This window comes from Vulpes vulpes, chromosome 10 (genome assembly GCF_048418805.1).
Source record: "Vulpes vulpes isolate BD-2025 chromosome 10, VulVul3, whole genome shotgun sequence".
Lineage (NCBI taxonomy): Eukaryota > Metazoa > Chordata > Mammalia > Carnivora > Canidae > Vulpes > Vulpes vulpes.
In genome coordinates, this window is record NC_132789.1 from 60,090,454 (window position 1) to 60,106,583 (window position 16,130).

The 16,130-nt window shown below is 34.5% G+C and overlaps 1 protein-coding gene across 9 annotated transcripts in view; it reads right to left on the reverse strand.

Moving 5' to 3' along the window:
• PPP1R12A (protein phosphatase 1 regulatory subunit 12A) overlaps positions 1–16,130 on the reverse strand; it is a 136,768-nt gene that overhangs the window by 79,016 nt on the left and 41,622 nt on the right. For all 9 annotated transcript variants that reach the window (XR_011994885.1, XR_011994883.1, XR_011994884.1 and 6 more), the window contains exon 2: positions 11,006–11,136. Coding sequence is in view for 6 of the 9 variants with exons in the window: in XM_072724449.1 (XP_072580550.1) it covers positions 11,006–11,136 (131 nt within the window). In the remaining 3 variants the exon portion in view is untranslated. The remainder of the gene's footprint in view (positions 1–11,005; positions 11,137–16,130) is intronic.

A 16,130-nucleotide genomic window follows, 5' to 3' on the forward strand; every position in this document is an offset into this window, starting at 1 on the left:
CAGGCCTTCTCTTTCTACCTCTCAGAATCTTATGTTTTATATATAATGTTCAGGGTTTTTAGTAGTTCTTAGAAGGAATAGGAAAAACCACATCTTGTCTATCTTCCCAGAAGCAGAAATTCTCTTTTATTTTTAATTGTCAAATTGCAATGTTTAGAACATTACCGATTTTAACCACAATTATGTTACAGATATAATTAATTATGCAATAGCAAAGACCAGGCTAACACTAGTGAGAGAAATGAATATATCTGTGAAACTAGGGCCTATTTTTCAGTTGTCTAGGAAAATGGATTATCATTTCTTAAAAAAAAATAATAAAAATGTGGCAAAGTATTTAAATTGTTTCTATTGTCCTTTACATATAGGACATCCTCAAGGTTCTGTCTTTAGCATTTCCTATTTCTCTCAATTACTCCCCAGAACCGTAGTTCTATACTTCTTTAATGATGCACTAACTCCTGAAAAGGCATATTTGTTTAATAAAATCGATTAAATGCACTACTGTCTTACTTTAATACTGCAACTTTCAATTCCCAGAGGCAAAAATCCTACTCACTATACAACAATTCTAAAATGTACATTTCCCTCACATTTTAACATCACTGAAATCTTCTACAATCAATGAATGCTATAATCCATGATATCTTACAATGGCTACTGGGCACACGGCACACACAACATGGTTGTGATTATATGTCCTCATGTGACCTCAGTCATAGCTATTTATACTATTTTCATTTCAGTCAACTTATGTGCATTGTTAGTACCTTATTCCTTGAACTTAAAATGTCTTCCTGGATGTCATCTTAAACTTTTGTTGATACTTTCCAGTAAGATCAAGAAAACATGAAAATCAAAATGGCTTAAAATAAAATCCCAAAGGCAATAAGAAAACATTCTTTAGTAATGTTGCATCAATGGCACTCTAAATTGCACAGAAAATGATACTGTGTGAAAAAAAACATAGGTGATTAAACACAAGCACACACAGTATTATAGTTTCATTTTTTTAACCTTTTTTAGTTGGCATATAAAATAATGACAGTGATACAACAATGGCATCTTAAACTTCATGACATTCAGTATATGCATTATAAACACATTCAGTATATTCCTGGCTTCCTACAGCACTACGGTTAGCATGTCAATTAGGGCTTATTTAAAACCACATTCCACTACAATCTCTTCTCTGCTTCCCTCCCCTCCCCCCAGTCCTGCTGGTTAGATCTCTTAGTAAGTCTAAAGGCATCATTTTCCCAATTACAAAAGTCAGACAGGGAGGCAAAACAGTGTTATGGTTTAAAGTACAGACTTGAGGGATCCCTGGGTGGCGCAGCGATTTAGCGCCTGCCTTTGCCCCAGGGCGCGATCCTGGAGACCCAGGATCGAATCCCAAGTCGGGCTCCCAGTGCAGGGAGCCTGCTTCTCCCTCTGCCTATGTCTCTGCCTCTCTCTCTCTCTCTCTCTCTCTCTCTGTGTGTGACTATTATAAAAAAAATAAAAAATAAAAAATAAAAAAAAATAAAGTACAGACTTGAAAAGTTAGACTGGTGAGGTTCAAATCCTAGCTCTGGCACTTACTGTGTGTGATTAGTCTTTGATTCAAGTTTTCTCATCTATAAGAGAAGAATTATCATACAGGCCTACCATCACTCACCCAAACCCAAATTTCAAATGTTTCATATTTTAGAAAGATAATATTGCAGATTATGTAAAACCCCCACTAAATCTGAGGCAGTACTTCGTAACCAAACACATTAATATTTTTGCAGAAAATAAACATATAGTAAATGGGATAAACAAAGACTATAAATAGCTTCATATAAGTTTAGATCACAGTTTGCTGCCAAATGAGCCTACACCCAAATTTACAATTTGTTTGTCATTCTTCCAAGTTTTTGAGGTTTGTGATATTGCATATAAGCCTGTGGGACGGTGGTAACAACATGTTTTCATGTGATTGTTAGGATGACTGAAATTATATATATTTGAAGGACTTAGAGCAGTGACTAGCACATACTAAGCACTCAATGAACATTAGCTATTATCAGGCATTATTACCACCTTTGGTTTTTCCTCCTACCTCACGACCTAGATCCAGTGAATCACACCAAACCATATCAATTCTATTTTCCAAATTTCTCTTAGACCTGCCCCATTTCCAATTTCACTACCATTGTAGAGATCTCTTGTCCAACAATACTAATCTGTGAAGAATGTTATTCCTAAAATATAGAGTGCATATCCCTAAAAATGCATCACCACTAAAGGTCAAACTTAAAAAGGCATACAAATTCTTCTATGCTGTGGCCTCAGTTCATCTTCCCAATCAAATCTGATCTCTCCATATACCTACTGCTAATGTTCTTTTTCCTGAAAAAATATGGCTCCAAAAAAACTTCTCTTATCCAATGGAATCAGAACCAGTATTTGCTTGGTTAACCAGAAAAGCTGATTAAAATAGGGAATCAAAAAATGTAATACATATATGAAAATAAGCACATGTAAATAAGATATTTACTTCAACACAGAAGGTACTGGAGAATGTCTCTAGTGACTTAAACCTATGCTACCGGGAAGCCCCGGAGGCTCAGCAGTTTAGTGCCACCTTCAGCCCAGGGCCTGATCCTGGAGACCCGGGATTGAGTCCCACGTCGGGCTCCCTGCATGGAGTCTGCTTCTCCCTCTGCCTGTGTCTCTGCCTCTCTCTCTCTCTCTTTCTCTCTGTGCCTCTCATGAATAAATAAATAAAATCTTAAAAAAAAAAAAAAAACCTATGCTGCCTTTCTTGCACAAACCATATTCATAACGCATTTCCTAAGACTTTAAAGTTTCTTTAAAATGAAGCAAAAGTTGAAGTCAACAGGACAGCAGAGTACACAATCCATCTAGATCTTTTACTTTCAATCTTTCAGTTGTCTCAACCACATCTACTTGAATAGCAATTATATATGTATATAAAAGATTTATTTATCTACTTTAGAGAAAGAGTGAGAGTAGGGTGAGGGGCAGAGGGAGAGGGAGAGAATCTCAAGCAGATCCCCTGCTGAGGGCAGAGCCTGATGCAGGGCTCATTCTCACAACCCTGAGATCATGACCTGAGCCTAAATCAAGAGTTGGACATTCAACTGATGTAGCCACCCAGGCACCCCATCAGCAGTTATATTTTTAAAGCCTTGTCTTTATCAAGTCTTTCAAAGTATTTGACTTTGTTATAGCAATAATTTTCTTTTTTGTACACATTTCATGAGTTTTGGGTTATCTAATAAATAATCAAGAACAAGTTCAGAACATGCACAATTAACTTTTGGTAGGCTTGTAACTCATTCGGTGAAACTGAAGTAAGTTTAGTAGAAGTAGCCTTTTTGCTGCAATGTTCAGTTTTAACAACTTTATGGGAATCAGTCATTATATTTTAACAAAGAAGTGGCAAATGTCAGTTAATAACAGTGGAGGCCAGTTAAAAGAGCTATACCATACATTATTTCTCATTCATGAATAACATTTTATTCAGACAGCTCCCAATTCTCACAGGCATAAACCCTGCCCACTGTTTAATGTAGCAGTTAATGTCACCTCCTCTAGAATCTTTCTCAATAATTTCTTCCTCAGTGTTCCTTTTACATGTCTTGGTCCCTTTCTTGTATGTAGTTTAGTTAACTAACTTCACATTTAACTGTAAGCTTGAAGATTAGGAATGGAGCTGCAGCCATTTTTATATCTCACAAAGCCTAACACTACTGTAGGAGATGGTTGTAATATAATGAAAAGAATATCAGAATTTGAGTCCTGAGAAGGAAGGTTCAGTTCTGATTGTGAAATGGATGTGATACTGAACATTCCCATAGCGTTCTTTAAAAAAGTAGTAGAAAATGATCTTTACAGTTTTAAGCAAACATACCATAAATATCTTAGATAAAATTTTAATATTTTCATAGAACCCTAGACTTAGTTTCACCTTCTGAGACTCCTAACAGAATACGTAATCTACTTTAGGCAAAGTATCATTCTTGACAAGCTAAGTAAATAAGAGTTTTATCCTCAAATATCCTCTTATCAAAGTACAACAAATGACTACTTTATTATCCTCTGTTCCTCTCATCTAGTTACATTTACCCTCACATCAAATGACATGATAATTTTTTTTATAAATCCAGGAGAACCAAGAGCTCAGCTATTTTTCATTAAAAGTAATGACCAAATATAGTATTTTGAATAATAACAATTAATTTATTTAATGTTTACTGAAGGCTAAATATGCTGTATATTGTGCCAAGTGTATTATATACATTATTTCATCTAATCTTCACAATAATCTCATAAAATAGGGATAAGTATTATTATTTTCATTTTACAGATCAAGACACAGAGGTTCAGAGAAGCCAGCAATTTGCCTAAAGTTAATAGCAATTAATTGATAGAGTTAAGATTAAAATATCAGGGATATTATAACATTTCTCATGGATGTGGTGGTGAAGTTTATAGATTTCTTAAGTTAGTTAAGAACTTCTGATTTTTTTATCCAAATAACAAAATTACTGAGTTCCGGATACAAGATGCAACAGGTGCAGACTATGAAGCAAGATGTCTACTTTGTTGAAAGGATCAGCAAGGGGATCAAGGTGGCTAATAGAGAGTATGTGGAGAAGAGTGAAGAATATAAGACCACAGGAGTAACACAGAGCCCAAACTACAGACATGTAGGACATCTGGAATGTAGGAATTCTGGCTTCTACTCTGAATGCATTATGAATCCACTAGAAGGATCTGAATAAAAATGTGGTGCTATCTCACTTGTAATATTTTAAATGGATCATTCTGGTCACTTTGTGGAAAACAGATGGGGGGGTGTGTGGGAAGAGGATGGTTATGGTTAGAATTTTTGCAACTATAATAATTCCAATAGAAAACAATGGTGCCCAAGATCAGGAAGAAATTAAAGCGGCAATGAAAATAGTCAGATACTGGATATATCTTGAAGGATAAACCAGGTGAAATCTTGAGGATTATATTGGATGTTTATGGAGTAAGGCTAAAATGAAAGCCATAAATAAGCCACCACAAATATTTAAGAGTTATAATACCCTTAAATAGCTGATATTTTAATGATAAAGTGATGAAGCTCATGAAATTTTTTCCATGCTGTAAATAAGACCATGAAAATGTCACTGACTGTAATCCTACTAGCATTTTATAATGATATAAAATCTTCAATTGTAGCGGCTTTGAAACTACTACAAACACAAAAATATGTTAAATATACTAATTAAACACCATCTTATCCCATGTACTATAACACTACATAATGTTAAGCTTTATACAGGGCTAATTTTCTCTACTATTGAAAAATTTTACAGCAAACACGAAAGCTACTCAAGATAAAAGCACACCTAGGGATTCCTGGGTGGCTCAGTTGGTTGACTCTTGATTTTGGCTCAGGTTGTGGGATCAAGCCCTGCATCACTGGGTCCCACTCAGCACTGAGTCATTTGGGATCCTTTCCCTCTTCCACTCCCTTTCATACACTTTCTCCCTTTCTCTAAAATAAAAAAGTAAAAAAAAAAAAAAAAAAAAGAAAGAAAGCACTCCTAAACATCTGTGGTGGAAGCCTAAAAAAGAAATGTAGTGACAAAATGAAAATACAAAAAGATAACAGAATAATGGCATCAATAACCAAAATGTTAATAAAATGGTTTTATTATTCAAATACAAATTTTTTTACATAAACATAAAAATTCCTATGATTTGCAAAAATGAAAGGACAATTCCAAGGTCTAAAACTAGAGTCATTCAAACAAATAGCATTCATTGGTCAACCAAGAAGGACCGGCTGAATAAACTACAATGGCATACTACACAACAGAATACGGAAACCTAAACAGAACAATGAGAACTAGCTTTATATACTCCATTATATAGTGATCTCCAGAATAGACTATTAAGTGAAAAAAGCAAGTGAGGAACTATGTATATAGTATTCTAACATTTACCTACAAGGGGAAATAATATTTTAAATGATACTTGTGTTAAAAAACAAACTGATAAATAAAACTGATAAATAAAATATTAAAAAAATAAATAACTGGGATAAAATACAAAATTTGCGAAACAGGAAACAGGATGGTAGAGCAGGGATTGCCATTAGAACTCAGTATTTTACGTAAATTATAAAACAAAATTAAATTTAAAAAAGCAAACTCTAAAAAGTAAATGAAATTAATAACGAACCCAAGAGTATATCTAGTTGGTGGCATAACACACAGAAAAGAACTATTTCAAAGAACTATTTTGTGATTTCAACACACGGTAATTTGACTGTATATATCTGAAGTAGGATTCCTTAGGACCAAAAGAAATGCCCCCATACAAAACTTCAAACTGCTTTCAGTAATCGGTATTGTTGTTGTCAGTGCTATTGTTGTTATAAGTAGTCTATTGTATATGTAATATATAATGAAGCAAATTAGTAATTGTGGAAATGGAACAAAGGGAGAAAGGAAAAATTGATACACGATACAAGAGGGTAAAGGAAAACACCTTGGTGCCAAATACGAATTTGAAGCAGTGACCAACTCAGTAGCAATGAGCACTTCTAAGGAACAGGGCTCCTTGGAGAGAGGCAGAGACACAGGCAGAGGGAGAAGCAGGCTCCACAGGGAGCCTGCTGCAGGACTCAATCCTGGTACCTCAGGATCACACCTTGAGCCAAAGACAGATGCTCTACCACTGAACCACCCAGGTGTCCTCCTGTGGTCTTTTCTGTGTACATGAACTAGGTGTCTCTTTTTGCATCCAAATTTTCTCTTCTTATATGGAAACCAGTAAGACTGAATTAGGGCTGACCCTATGGACCTCATTTTAACTTAATTATCTCTTTAAAGGCTGCATTTATACAGTCACAATCCAAGGTTCTGGGGGGCTAGGGCTTCAACATATAAATTATGGGCAGACACAATTCAGCATACCAAAGGAAGAGAATGAAGTTAATGCATACATTTCAATACCTGACCCATCAGTATTTAGCAAAACAATGCACATACTGAGCATTAACATCATACTCCCCAAACTCACCTCCGTTACTGTTCCTCTGGAGTCACTCTGGAGAAGGGGCAGTATTAAACAATCTCTATTTTTAGTTTTTCCTAAGACTTCTACCTTATTCAAAGCAGGGAGAGGTTGAGAAGAATTATTTTGGTGAAAAGGTAAGATAACAGCCAGAAAATGAAGAGCTATCACAAATCAGATGTGAAATTGTTAAATGTCTAAAAACTAACTGTAATCTCATACTGTTTGTTCTATCTCCGCCGGATCTCAAAATTTATTTACTTTTTTGGTAAGATTTTATTTTTAAGGTAATCTGCACACACAATGTGGGGCTCAAACCTTGAGGTCAAGAGTTGCATGCTCCACAAACTGAGCCAGCCAGGTACCCTCAGAAGTAAAAAATTCAGAACTCACTGTATCCAAACCATCCTCACAACTTCAGAGTAAACTATGTGTGCTTCATTGTTTGTTTCATCTCTCATTTCAATAGGGATGAATTAGAACTACTCTGTGCATGATGCAGTTCCTAAAGAATCATGTAAATATCGGATGCAGTGTAGAGATGATGAATTAGCCAGGAATATCCAAAAAGTTTTTGGAAGAAGTGACCCTTACATAACTACATTTGAGAATCTGGTAGGAGCTGGTCAAGCAAAGAAATAAGGCAAATGAACCAATTTAAGAAAAGACTCATTAATATGAATCAGCAGTACATGCTGGGGAATTAAAAGTAGTCCAATATTGAAGACAGTGAAAAATACGGAAAGTGTTAAGAGAAACAGAAGTAGGAAGAAGCCAGATAATTCCTATTGATTGTATAAATAATATTAATCATTGAGGCCACATAGCTTGGCCAGGGGCATAAAGTTAGTGAATGGCAGAACCAGGATTTTTAACAAATTTAACTCCAAATACTTCACTTAGCAGTGACCCAACTTTCCTAGGTCATTACTGTTTTATAACTATTATTTCTACATCATTATTAACAGGGCTTTCTTTTACCCTATAAACACTGTAACTTGGGGATATCTTCACTCTATCTCTTAAGCCACTATGCTATATTTTTCTAAACCAAAGAAAACATTAGTGAGACTAACTGGTGGAACAGATAATGTTGATAAAAATAATGGTGTATCTGGAAGGGTTTTGGACTATCATCACCTTAACAGATAATCCAGTCAATATCTATCAGAGTTAAACTGTCTTTTATAAACATTGTCATTACTTTAAAAAGTCCAAAAGAGCAAAATAGAAAAAGTCATCATTCTTCTACATTTAATTTTGTTCAAAGACACTACAGATTTAAATACTTCAGTTATACTACAGCCATAAATTCAAACTGCCTAAAGAAAAGTAGTTACATCAGCAAAACTCTAGTGAGCTTTGGCCAAATCAAGTTACTTTTGTTTGGACAAGTCCTATGAAGCACTTTGTTCCACAGCCTACCTTCTAAAAAATGAAAAGTTGTAGTTGTTCCATTGAAAATATGAACACCTGCAGCAGACTGCTTACCCTTCCTCATACTTCTTTACTGACATGTAAAACCCTGAATATGCCAAGTACTTGCTTTTCCCCAGGTAGACATGGGCAAGTGACCAAACCCAGGCCAACACAAATCCCTGAAGAGGATATGTGATGTACTCAGAGGACTCTGAGAAAAATTCCTCTCTCTGGAGAAAATAATTTTCATTCCCCACTCTTTATTTTGCTTTCAGATGTGCATATGTAAAAACACTACTGAGGAGTTGAAGCAATCATCCTGCAACCAGGAGAGGACAAGGCTAAGAAAAAAGTTCTTATTTTGGAAAGGCAGAAGAAGAAAAAAACTGAAAGATCCCAGGCCCTTGGGTGATATCACCAAGCAGTTTAATAAACTTGAATGACCTTCATCTAAACTATATTATATACCATCAAACAAGGATCCTTACTCTTTAGGTCATTTTAAATTTGATACTGTTACTTGCAGCTAAAATCATCCCAGTGGGTTATCAGTCAAGTGGAGGAAATTATTCCGGATGATTATCTTTTCCAACTCAGAAGCATGAATTTTAAAAAGGAAACATAGGGATTAAACATTTGAAGAAAAGGTTGAGTTTTCATTTCCCATGAGAAAGTAAACAAGATAATGGTCAAAAGTTAATATATACTGAGTACTTACTATATGCCAGGTACTTTGTTTAATGGATTCCTCAGTTAATCCTCACAACAAACTAGGAAATACTATTCCCATTCTATAGGAAACAGAAACATTCATAAATTAAGCAACTTGCCCAAGGTCATACCCCTTGAGAATGGAGGAGGAAGTATTCAAAATTCACATTATTTGACTCCAGAACCCGAGTATCAAATATTTAAGGACAGCTAACAATAAATGCACATTAGGCTATTTTTTCTTTGAAGAAGAGATCTGAGTCCTCTGTTGGGCATGACAAGAACAGAAAGGAATAAAGAAATTAAGAATCATGATTCTAATTATGAACAACCACCATTATTCTGCAATGACAAAAGACTACCACGTTTTACACATAAAGAAATCAAGGCCTGAGGCACCTAGGTGGCTCTGATGGTTGTGTCTTGACTGTTGATTTCAGCTGAAGTCAGGATCTCAGGGTCCTGGGATGGAGTCCTGAGTTGGGCCCCAAGCTCAGTGGGGAGTCTGCTTGAGGTTTCTTTCTCTCCCTCTCCCATGCCCCTCCCCACTATCTCAAGCTCATGAGCACTCTCTCTCAATCTCTACTATATAAATCTTTAAAAAAAAAAAAAGAAAAGAAAAAGAAATCAAGGCCTAGAAAGGAAAAGATGTAAGTGTAATTAGCATTATAGGCAGTAAATAAAACTCAAGTAACTCACACATTCTATTTCCAGGCCAGAGTACTTTTCATTTTCCCAAATGCTGCCTCCCCTTTAAAATGATGTACTGGGGCACCAAACTGACTGGATGGCTCAGTCAGTTAAGCGTCTGCCTTTGGCTCAGGTCATGATCTCAGAGTCCTGGGATGAGTCCCAAGTCAGACTCTGCTCAGCAGGGAATCTGCTTCTCCCTTTCCCTTTCCCCCACCACCTGCTTGTGTGCATGCACACTATCTCCCTTCTCTCAGATAAATAAAATCTTAAAAAAAAAAAAAAAAAGACATATCATATATCATAGTTCCAATACATGAGGGGAGAAATGAAATACACAAAGAAATAACAATATTTAAGGCTTCCTATGAGAGATTCACAGAGTAGAACTCCCATATTCAATATTTACCAGTTGGTAAGCTTTGATAAGAGCAGACAATAAAACCTATTTATGGTGTTGGATACATTGGATACATAGTAAGAAGAAAGTGAAATAACTTAGTGAAAAAATTATTTTGTCAGGATAACTATACTTCCTTGTTATATGTTTGAAGAATCAGGTTTTCTTGGTAAGTACCCACTCATTAAAGGTAGATAAGAATAATGACCATTTCTCATTGAATTTTTTAAAAAGGCTTCTTTTAGAAAACAATCTTAATAATAAGATTAAATAAGTAAATGTTTTGACTAATTAGAAAACTATGTATCATATTCTCCCTATATAGTAAAGTAACCTAAGTTATTGTTAGTTTCCCCTAACAACTCATGATTACACAAGAATAGACTACACTAAGTATTAACCTTGAATCATTTGACAATGCTCTACATATACTCAAAAGAAAAGGAGATGGAAATGGAGAAGTGTACAATTAATTACTCATATCAATACAAAGTACCAAAAGCCAAAGAGGGTGGGGAGATGGAAGATCACCTCCTAATGAAAGACTTAATACATGAATTCCCAAGAATGGCTTATTCTTTTTACTGGGAAGAAGAGTTTTCATGAATTAAGGTAATATAAGTGCTCACTCACTTATCTGTAATAACAATTTCTATAAAATCTCAGGTCTCTAAAATAGTGTTTAGGTATTTAAATAAAAACACAGAACTGGCTTACTCTGCAATATCGAGATATCCACAGGAAGCAGCTGCATGAAGTGGTATCCAGCCTTCATTATCAGGTTGGTTAATATTTGCTCCATTTTCAACCAGAAACTTCACCATATCAACATTGTCATCGATGCAAGCCTAAAAACAAAATAGAAAGCACAATCAGAAAAATCTGAATCAACACTCCTAATAAACTACAGTTTTTATAACATAAATATTCTTTTAGTCTGCTATCTGGATTGTACTGCCATCAAACAGGCTAATGATATCAACTAAATGCTAAGGGTCCTTGCTTAGATACACATACAGCAGTACTCTGGGTGACCAAACCATGCCAATCTCACGATGAAAATAAGTACATGTTAAAATAATATCAAAACATTACATAAGTACCAATAATATCTTCTATAGCAATGGTTCCCAAAAATGTGGTCTGTTGAGGGAGGAGGGATCCTTTCAAGGAATTGACAAGTCAAAACTACTCTCAAAATAATACTAAAATGGTGTTTCCACTTTTCACTGTGTTGACAGGTGCACTTGAGGATACAGAAAGCACTAGTGGCAAAACTTACTGTGCCTTAGCACAAATCAAGGAAGTGGCCAAAAAACTATTAACAGTCACTATATGGTGAACACCATGCACTCATAGTTTTTTTCTTTTTTTAAGCTATTTTTATTTATGAATATCCTTGACAAAGTAGTAAAACCTATAAATCTTATTAAAATTTGACCCCTGAATACACATCCTTTTTAATATTCTGTGGAACAAGACAGGAAATATGGATAGAACACTTCTTCCAAGTATAATGGCTACCTTGAGGAAAAGCACTTGTACAACTAAGATGCAAGCTAAACTAGCCACTTTTCCCATAAAATTTAATTTTTACTTAAATGAGAAACTATACTTAGTCTAACTTGGATTCTTTGCATTCTTTTTCTTAAAAAATGAACACTGTCATTTCAAGAAAAACAATAGTTATTTGTTGTCAATGATAAATTCAAGCCTTAAGAGCAGATGAATCAGTTACTTTAATTTTGAAATGTTATTTATGTAACATAGGTACAGTACTGCTGCTTTAAAATGAATTAATAAGTACTTAAAACCCTCAGTTTTAACTTCTATTATTGTCAAATATTAATATACACACACCACAGGAACAAAAGGTCTTTGAGATCTTTCAGTCATTTTTAAGAGTATAAAGCAGTCCTGAGACAAAAAAGTTTGAGAAACTGCAGCCTATAGTAGGTAAGAAGGGACGTTTATCAATGTTTCTTTTCTGCCAGGTAGCATGACTGGTACTTTGTCTATTTTACTGACTTATATACACTATCCGCACATAAACTCTTTTGAGAACAGGAATTCTGCTGCATCTGCAGCATCTTATACAGTTCTTGGTATGTGGTAGGGGCTTAATAAACGGATGAACAAATGAGAAAGCTAAGATTCAAAGAGATTAAGTTGCTTGAGTAAGTCAGACAGGTGGGAGATGACAGAGCTGGCACTCTAACAGATGTTTAGATTCCAAAAGAATAAGCTCTTTTCCACACCTCACTGCTTTCCACAGATATTCCTAGTTTATCAACATATTTCTCACCTAATTGTAGTGTCTGCAACAGGATATCATTAAGTTCTAGGCACTTACAAAGTGTTATATAAGTGAAATCAATTTTCACAGAAACAGAAGAAAACACTTTTAGTAGCATTTTCTTAGGGGGGGAAAAAGGAGTGTCAAGTAAAGCACTATGAACAAAGTACAAAGTGGAAAAGTACTGACATGGAATCATATCTTTTGTTTCTAGGCTCTAGTATCAGCTCTGCCACAAATTTTGTAGTGATGGACAAGTAACTAATCTTTTGAGGCATTAGTGTCTTTGTTTTTCAAGTGGAGGAAAGAAGCTAAAACTCCCTAACATGTTTAAGATTCTTATGTATCTATGATTCTTCTCCTTGGAACAAGTTATAAGCAACTTGATGGCAAGGTCCCATAGTGCCCAGAATAGTACCTTACATATGGCAGATGGTAAATGAATATATAAATAACAATTCATTTGGACTTTAAGTATATACTGCTCAGGAAAAAAAAAAAATTTTCAAGAAGCAGTAGTTAAAGGGTTGGAGAGAGATGAAAACCACAGCTAATAGCAAAAAAAAAAAAAAAAAAAAGAAAAGAAGAAATGTCAAAATACTATTAGAAAGCACTCTATAAAATGTTGAGATAGCTAATGCCCCACAGTGATTTCAATTAGTATTAGATTTATAGGCTTAATCATTAATTTTCCTTGAGAAAAGATATAGATTTAATTTTATTACCCTATTCACTCAACCTGCTTTAATTCCTACAGGCTCTGTAACAGTATTTTTTAAATCACTGATATAAAAATATAACACTCTATTTGATAAATAATATGAATCTGATTTTTTTTTTAAAAATCAGAGAGAAAAAAAATGAGAGAGAATGTCAAGCAAACAAGAAATGATTCTTTATAAAGGGATATGAGAAAATGCTCACAATATATTAAATTTTTAAAAAAGAATCCAAGAAGTTTACCTAATATGATTCCAATATTACTAAAAAATATGTTCACAAAAAGACTATATATACTGAAGGTTTTTAAAAAGATTTTATTTATTTATTCATGAGAGATACAGAGAGAGGCAGAGACATAGGCAGGGGGAAAAGCAGGCTCCCTGTGGAGAGCCCGATGCAGGACTCAATCCCAGGACCCTTGGATCATGACCTGAGTCAAAGGCAGGTGCTCAACCACTGAGCCATCCAGATGCCCCTATACTGAAGGTTAATAGTCATTATCATTAGTTGTGGGACTAAGAAAAATTTTTATTTTCTTCTTTAAATTTTCCTTTATTTCCAAATGTTTACAATGAATAGGCAGTGTTTACATAAGAAAACTTGACACCTGATTCTTTTTTTTAAAGATACTATCTTTTTAAATATATTTTTTAATTTTTTATTTATTTATCATAGTCACATCACAGAGAGAGAGAGAGAGAGGCAGAGACACAGGCAGAGGGAGAAGCAGGCTCCACACAGGGAGCCTGATGTGGGATTCGATCCCCAATCTCCAGGATCACACCCTGGGCTGAAAGCAGTGCTTAACCATTGAGCCACCTGGGCTGCCCCTCTTCAGAGTTTTTAACCAGAGGGGTGACATGATCAGATCAATATTTCAGAAAGATTACTGGAAGCAATAGGAAAAGAGAGGAGCCTAAACTGAGCCTTAGAAGTCATTCAGACTGACTATATTGAAAAACTTAAAGAGAAAATATGCAAGGCTTAAAGAATGGATACATTAAAGTGAAGGACAGGGAGAAGCCATTCATGAAAGTAAACACTACAGGTTCAAGAAACAGATTGGGGAAAGAAAGATGATTTCATAGCTTTGGACATGCTGAATTTATAGGTGTCTGTATATTTAATGAGGCATATCCAGTGGCCAATTGGATATGCAGATCTAGAGCTTTGAAAATAAATTTGAAATGAAAAATATCAATTTGGGAATTATCTGCATTAAGCTAATAATACAATGGGGCTTGAAATCATGAGGATGTAGAGAAGTGATTCTGAAAACAGAAGTGTTAAAATTAAATTATACATTCTATTTGGAAAACAGACATTTGTGGTATTTTATCCAGTCAAAGGGAAAGTTCACAAGCAGCTTACCAGCTGGTATAAAGATAAACACACAAATAGATAACTATATTAAAAGGAATATTATATAATTATAGGGCTGTGCACTACTTACTGTGGGAGCTCAGAAAAGGAGAACTAAGGAAGAATGGTATGTGATAGTCTGCGAATATTTCCTGGAGGAGGATCTGTATCAGAGTTTAACATATGAACAAGTGACAGGCATTTCCTGGTGTATGAAGATGCAAAGTCACATATAGTGAGGAAAAAGGTTTGCAAGATCTAAAATAGAGTTTATTTGCCACCTTTGAATAAATCTTTGACACTGAAGATAAAAGATTTTCAAGATGAATGGTTACTTTTTAAAGTTTAAGAAGGCAAAAATAAATAAATAAAATAAAAATAAAGTTTAAGAAGGCAATATTCAAAAAAAAAAAAAGAAGGCAATACTCAGGCTCTGTGAAAAAATTAACCTATGGGTACAGCTAATTCCCAATAAATGAAATGTTTATTCTGATTTAAAATATTTGTGTTTAAGTCAGTATAATGCAAGAAAAACCAATAAAAATCCCTAAAGTAGTTAATGCTAAATCTGCTTGTTCCTTTGTTTATAAATGTAGTAAATTTCTGAAATGTTTTAATATAAATTAAATGGTAAAAATACTGTCACAATATATATATATTGCATATGAATCTCAAGTTTGTGGAGCAAGTTGTTCAAAATGTTCTCCTAAACATTTATAAAGCATACACAAGCAACTGGCAAGGCATGCCCATAAAAATATTGTTGCTAAAAGAATCAAAACCTAACACATGCAGCACATTAAGAGACACATGATTTGCTAACTTTAAATATTTGACTAAATATGGTCAGTTTATTAAGCCATATATGGAAGGAAACAGAATGACTCAAACTATGCTAGGAAGATTTTGTAGGTAGATCTTAAATTTTTCATGACTACATATCCAGAGCAACCACCAATAATAAATAGCTGTGTGAAGACACATTTGTCATTTAATTCCAGGTACAGAACAGCTTTGACAACCTGAGCTGTGAACTAATTCAACAAACTAGTTCAAGTACATAAAACATCTGTTTTTATTGAAAAGGAAACCTAGTTATTTTTCTCAGCGAATAAGCTCAAGGACAAGCTTTGTTTCCTACACTAAGAAAAAAGTTGCAAAGCCTAACAACAAAGTGTTGATAAAGGGGCTACACAATGTTGGCTGAAAGTAGACAAAATTCATGAGTTAATGACAAATTTTGGTTAGGGCATGAATAGCTTTTTTTTTTCATTAAATTTCATTCCCAGAGAAATAAAACCAAAAATGTTACGTGACTATGTAATTCAACTGAGTAAAATCACAATTACAAAATTAGGAGCATTTCAAATAAGTTCTAACACCATAATATTCCTTTTCATAAAAGTGAGTTAAAAAAAAAAAAAAAAGGTTTGTTTAAAGTGCATATCCTAGAGCCAGACT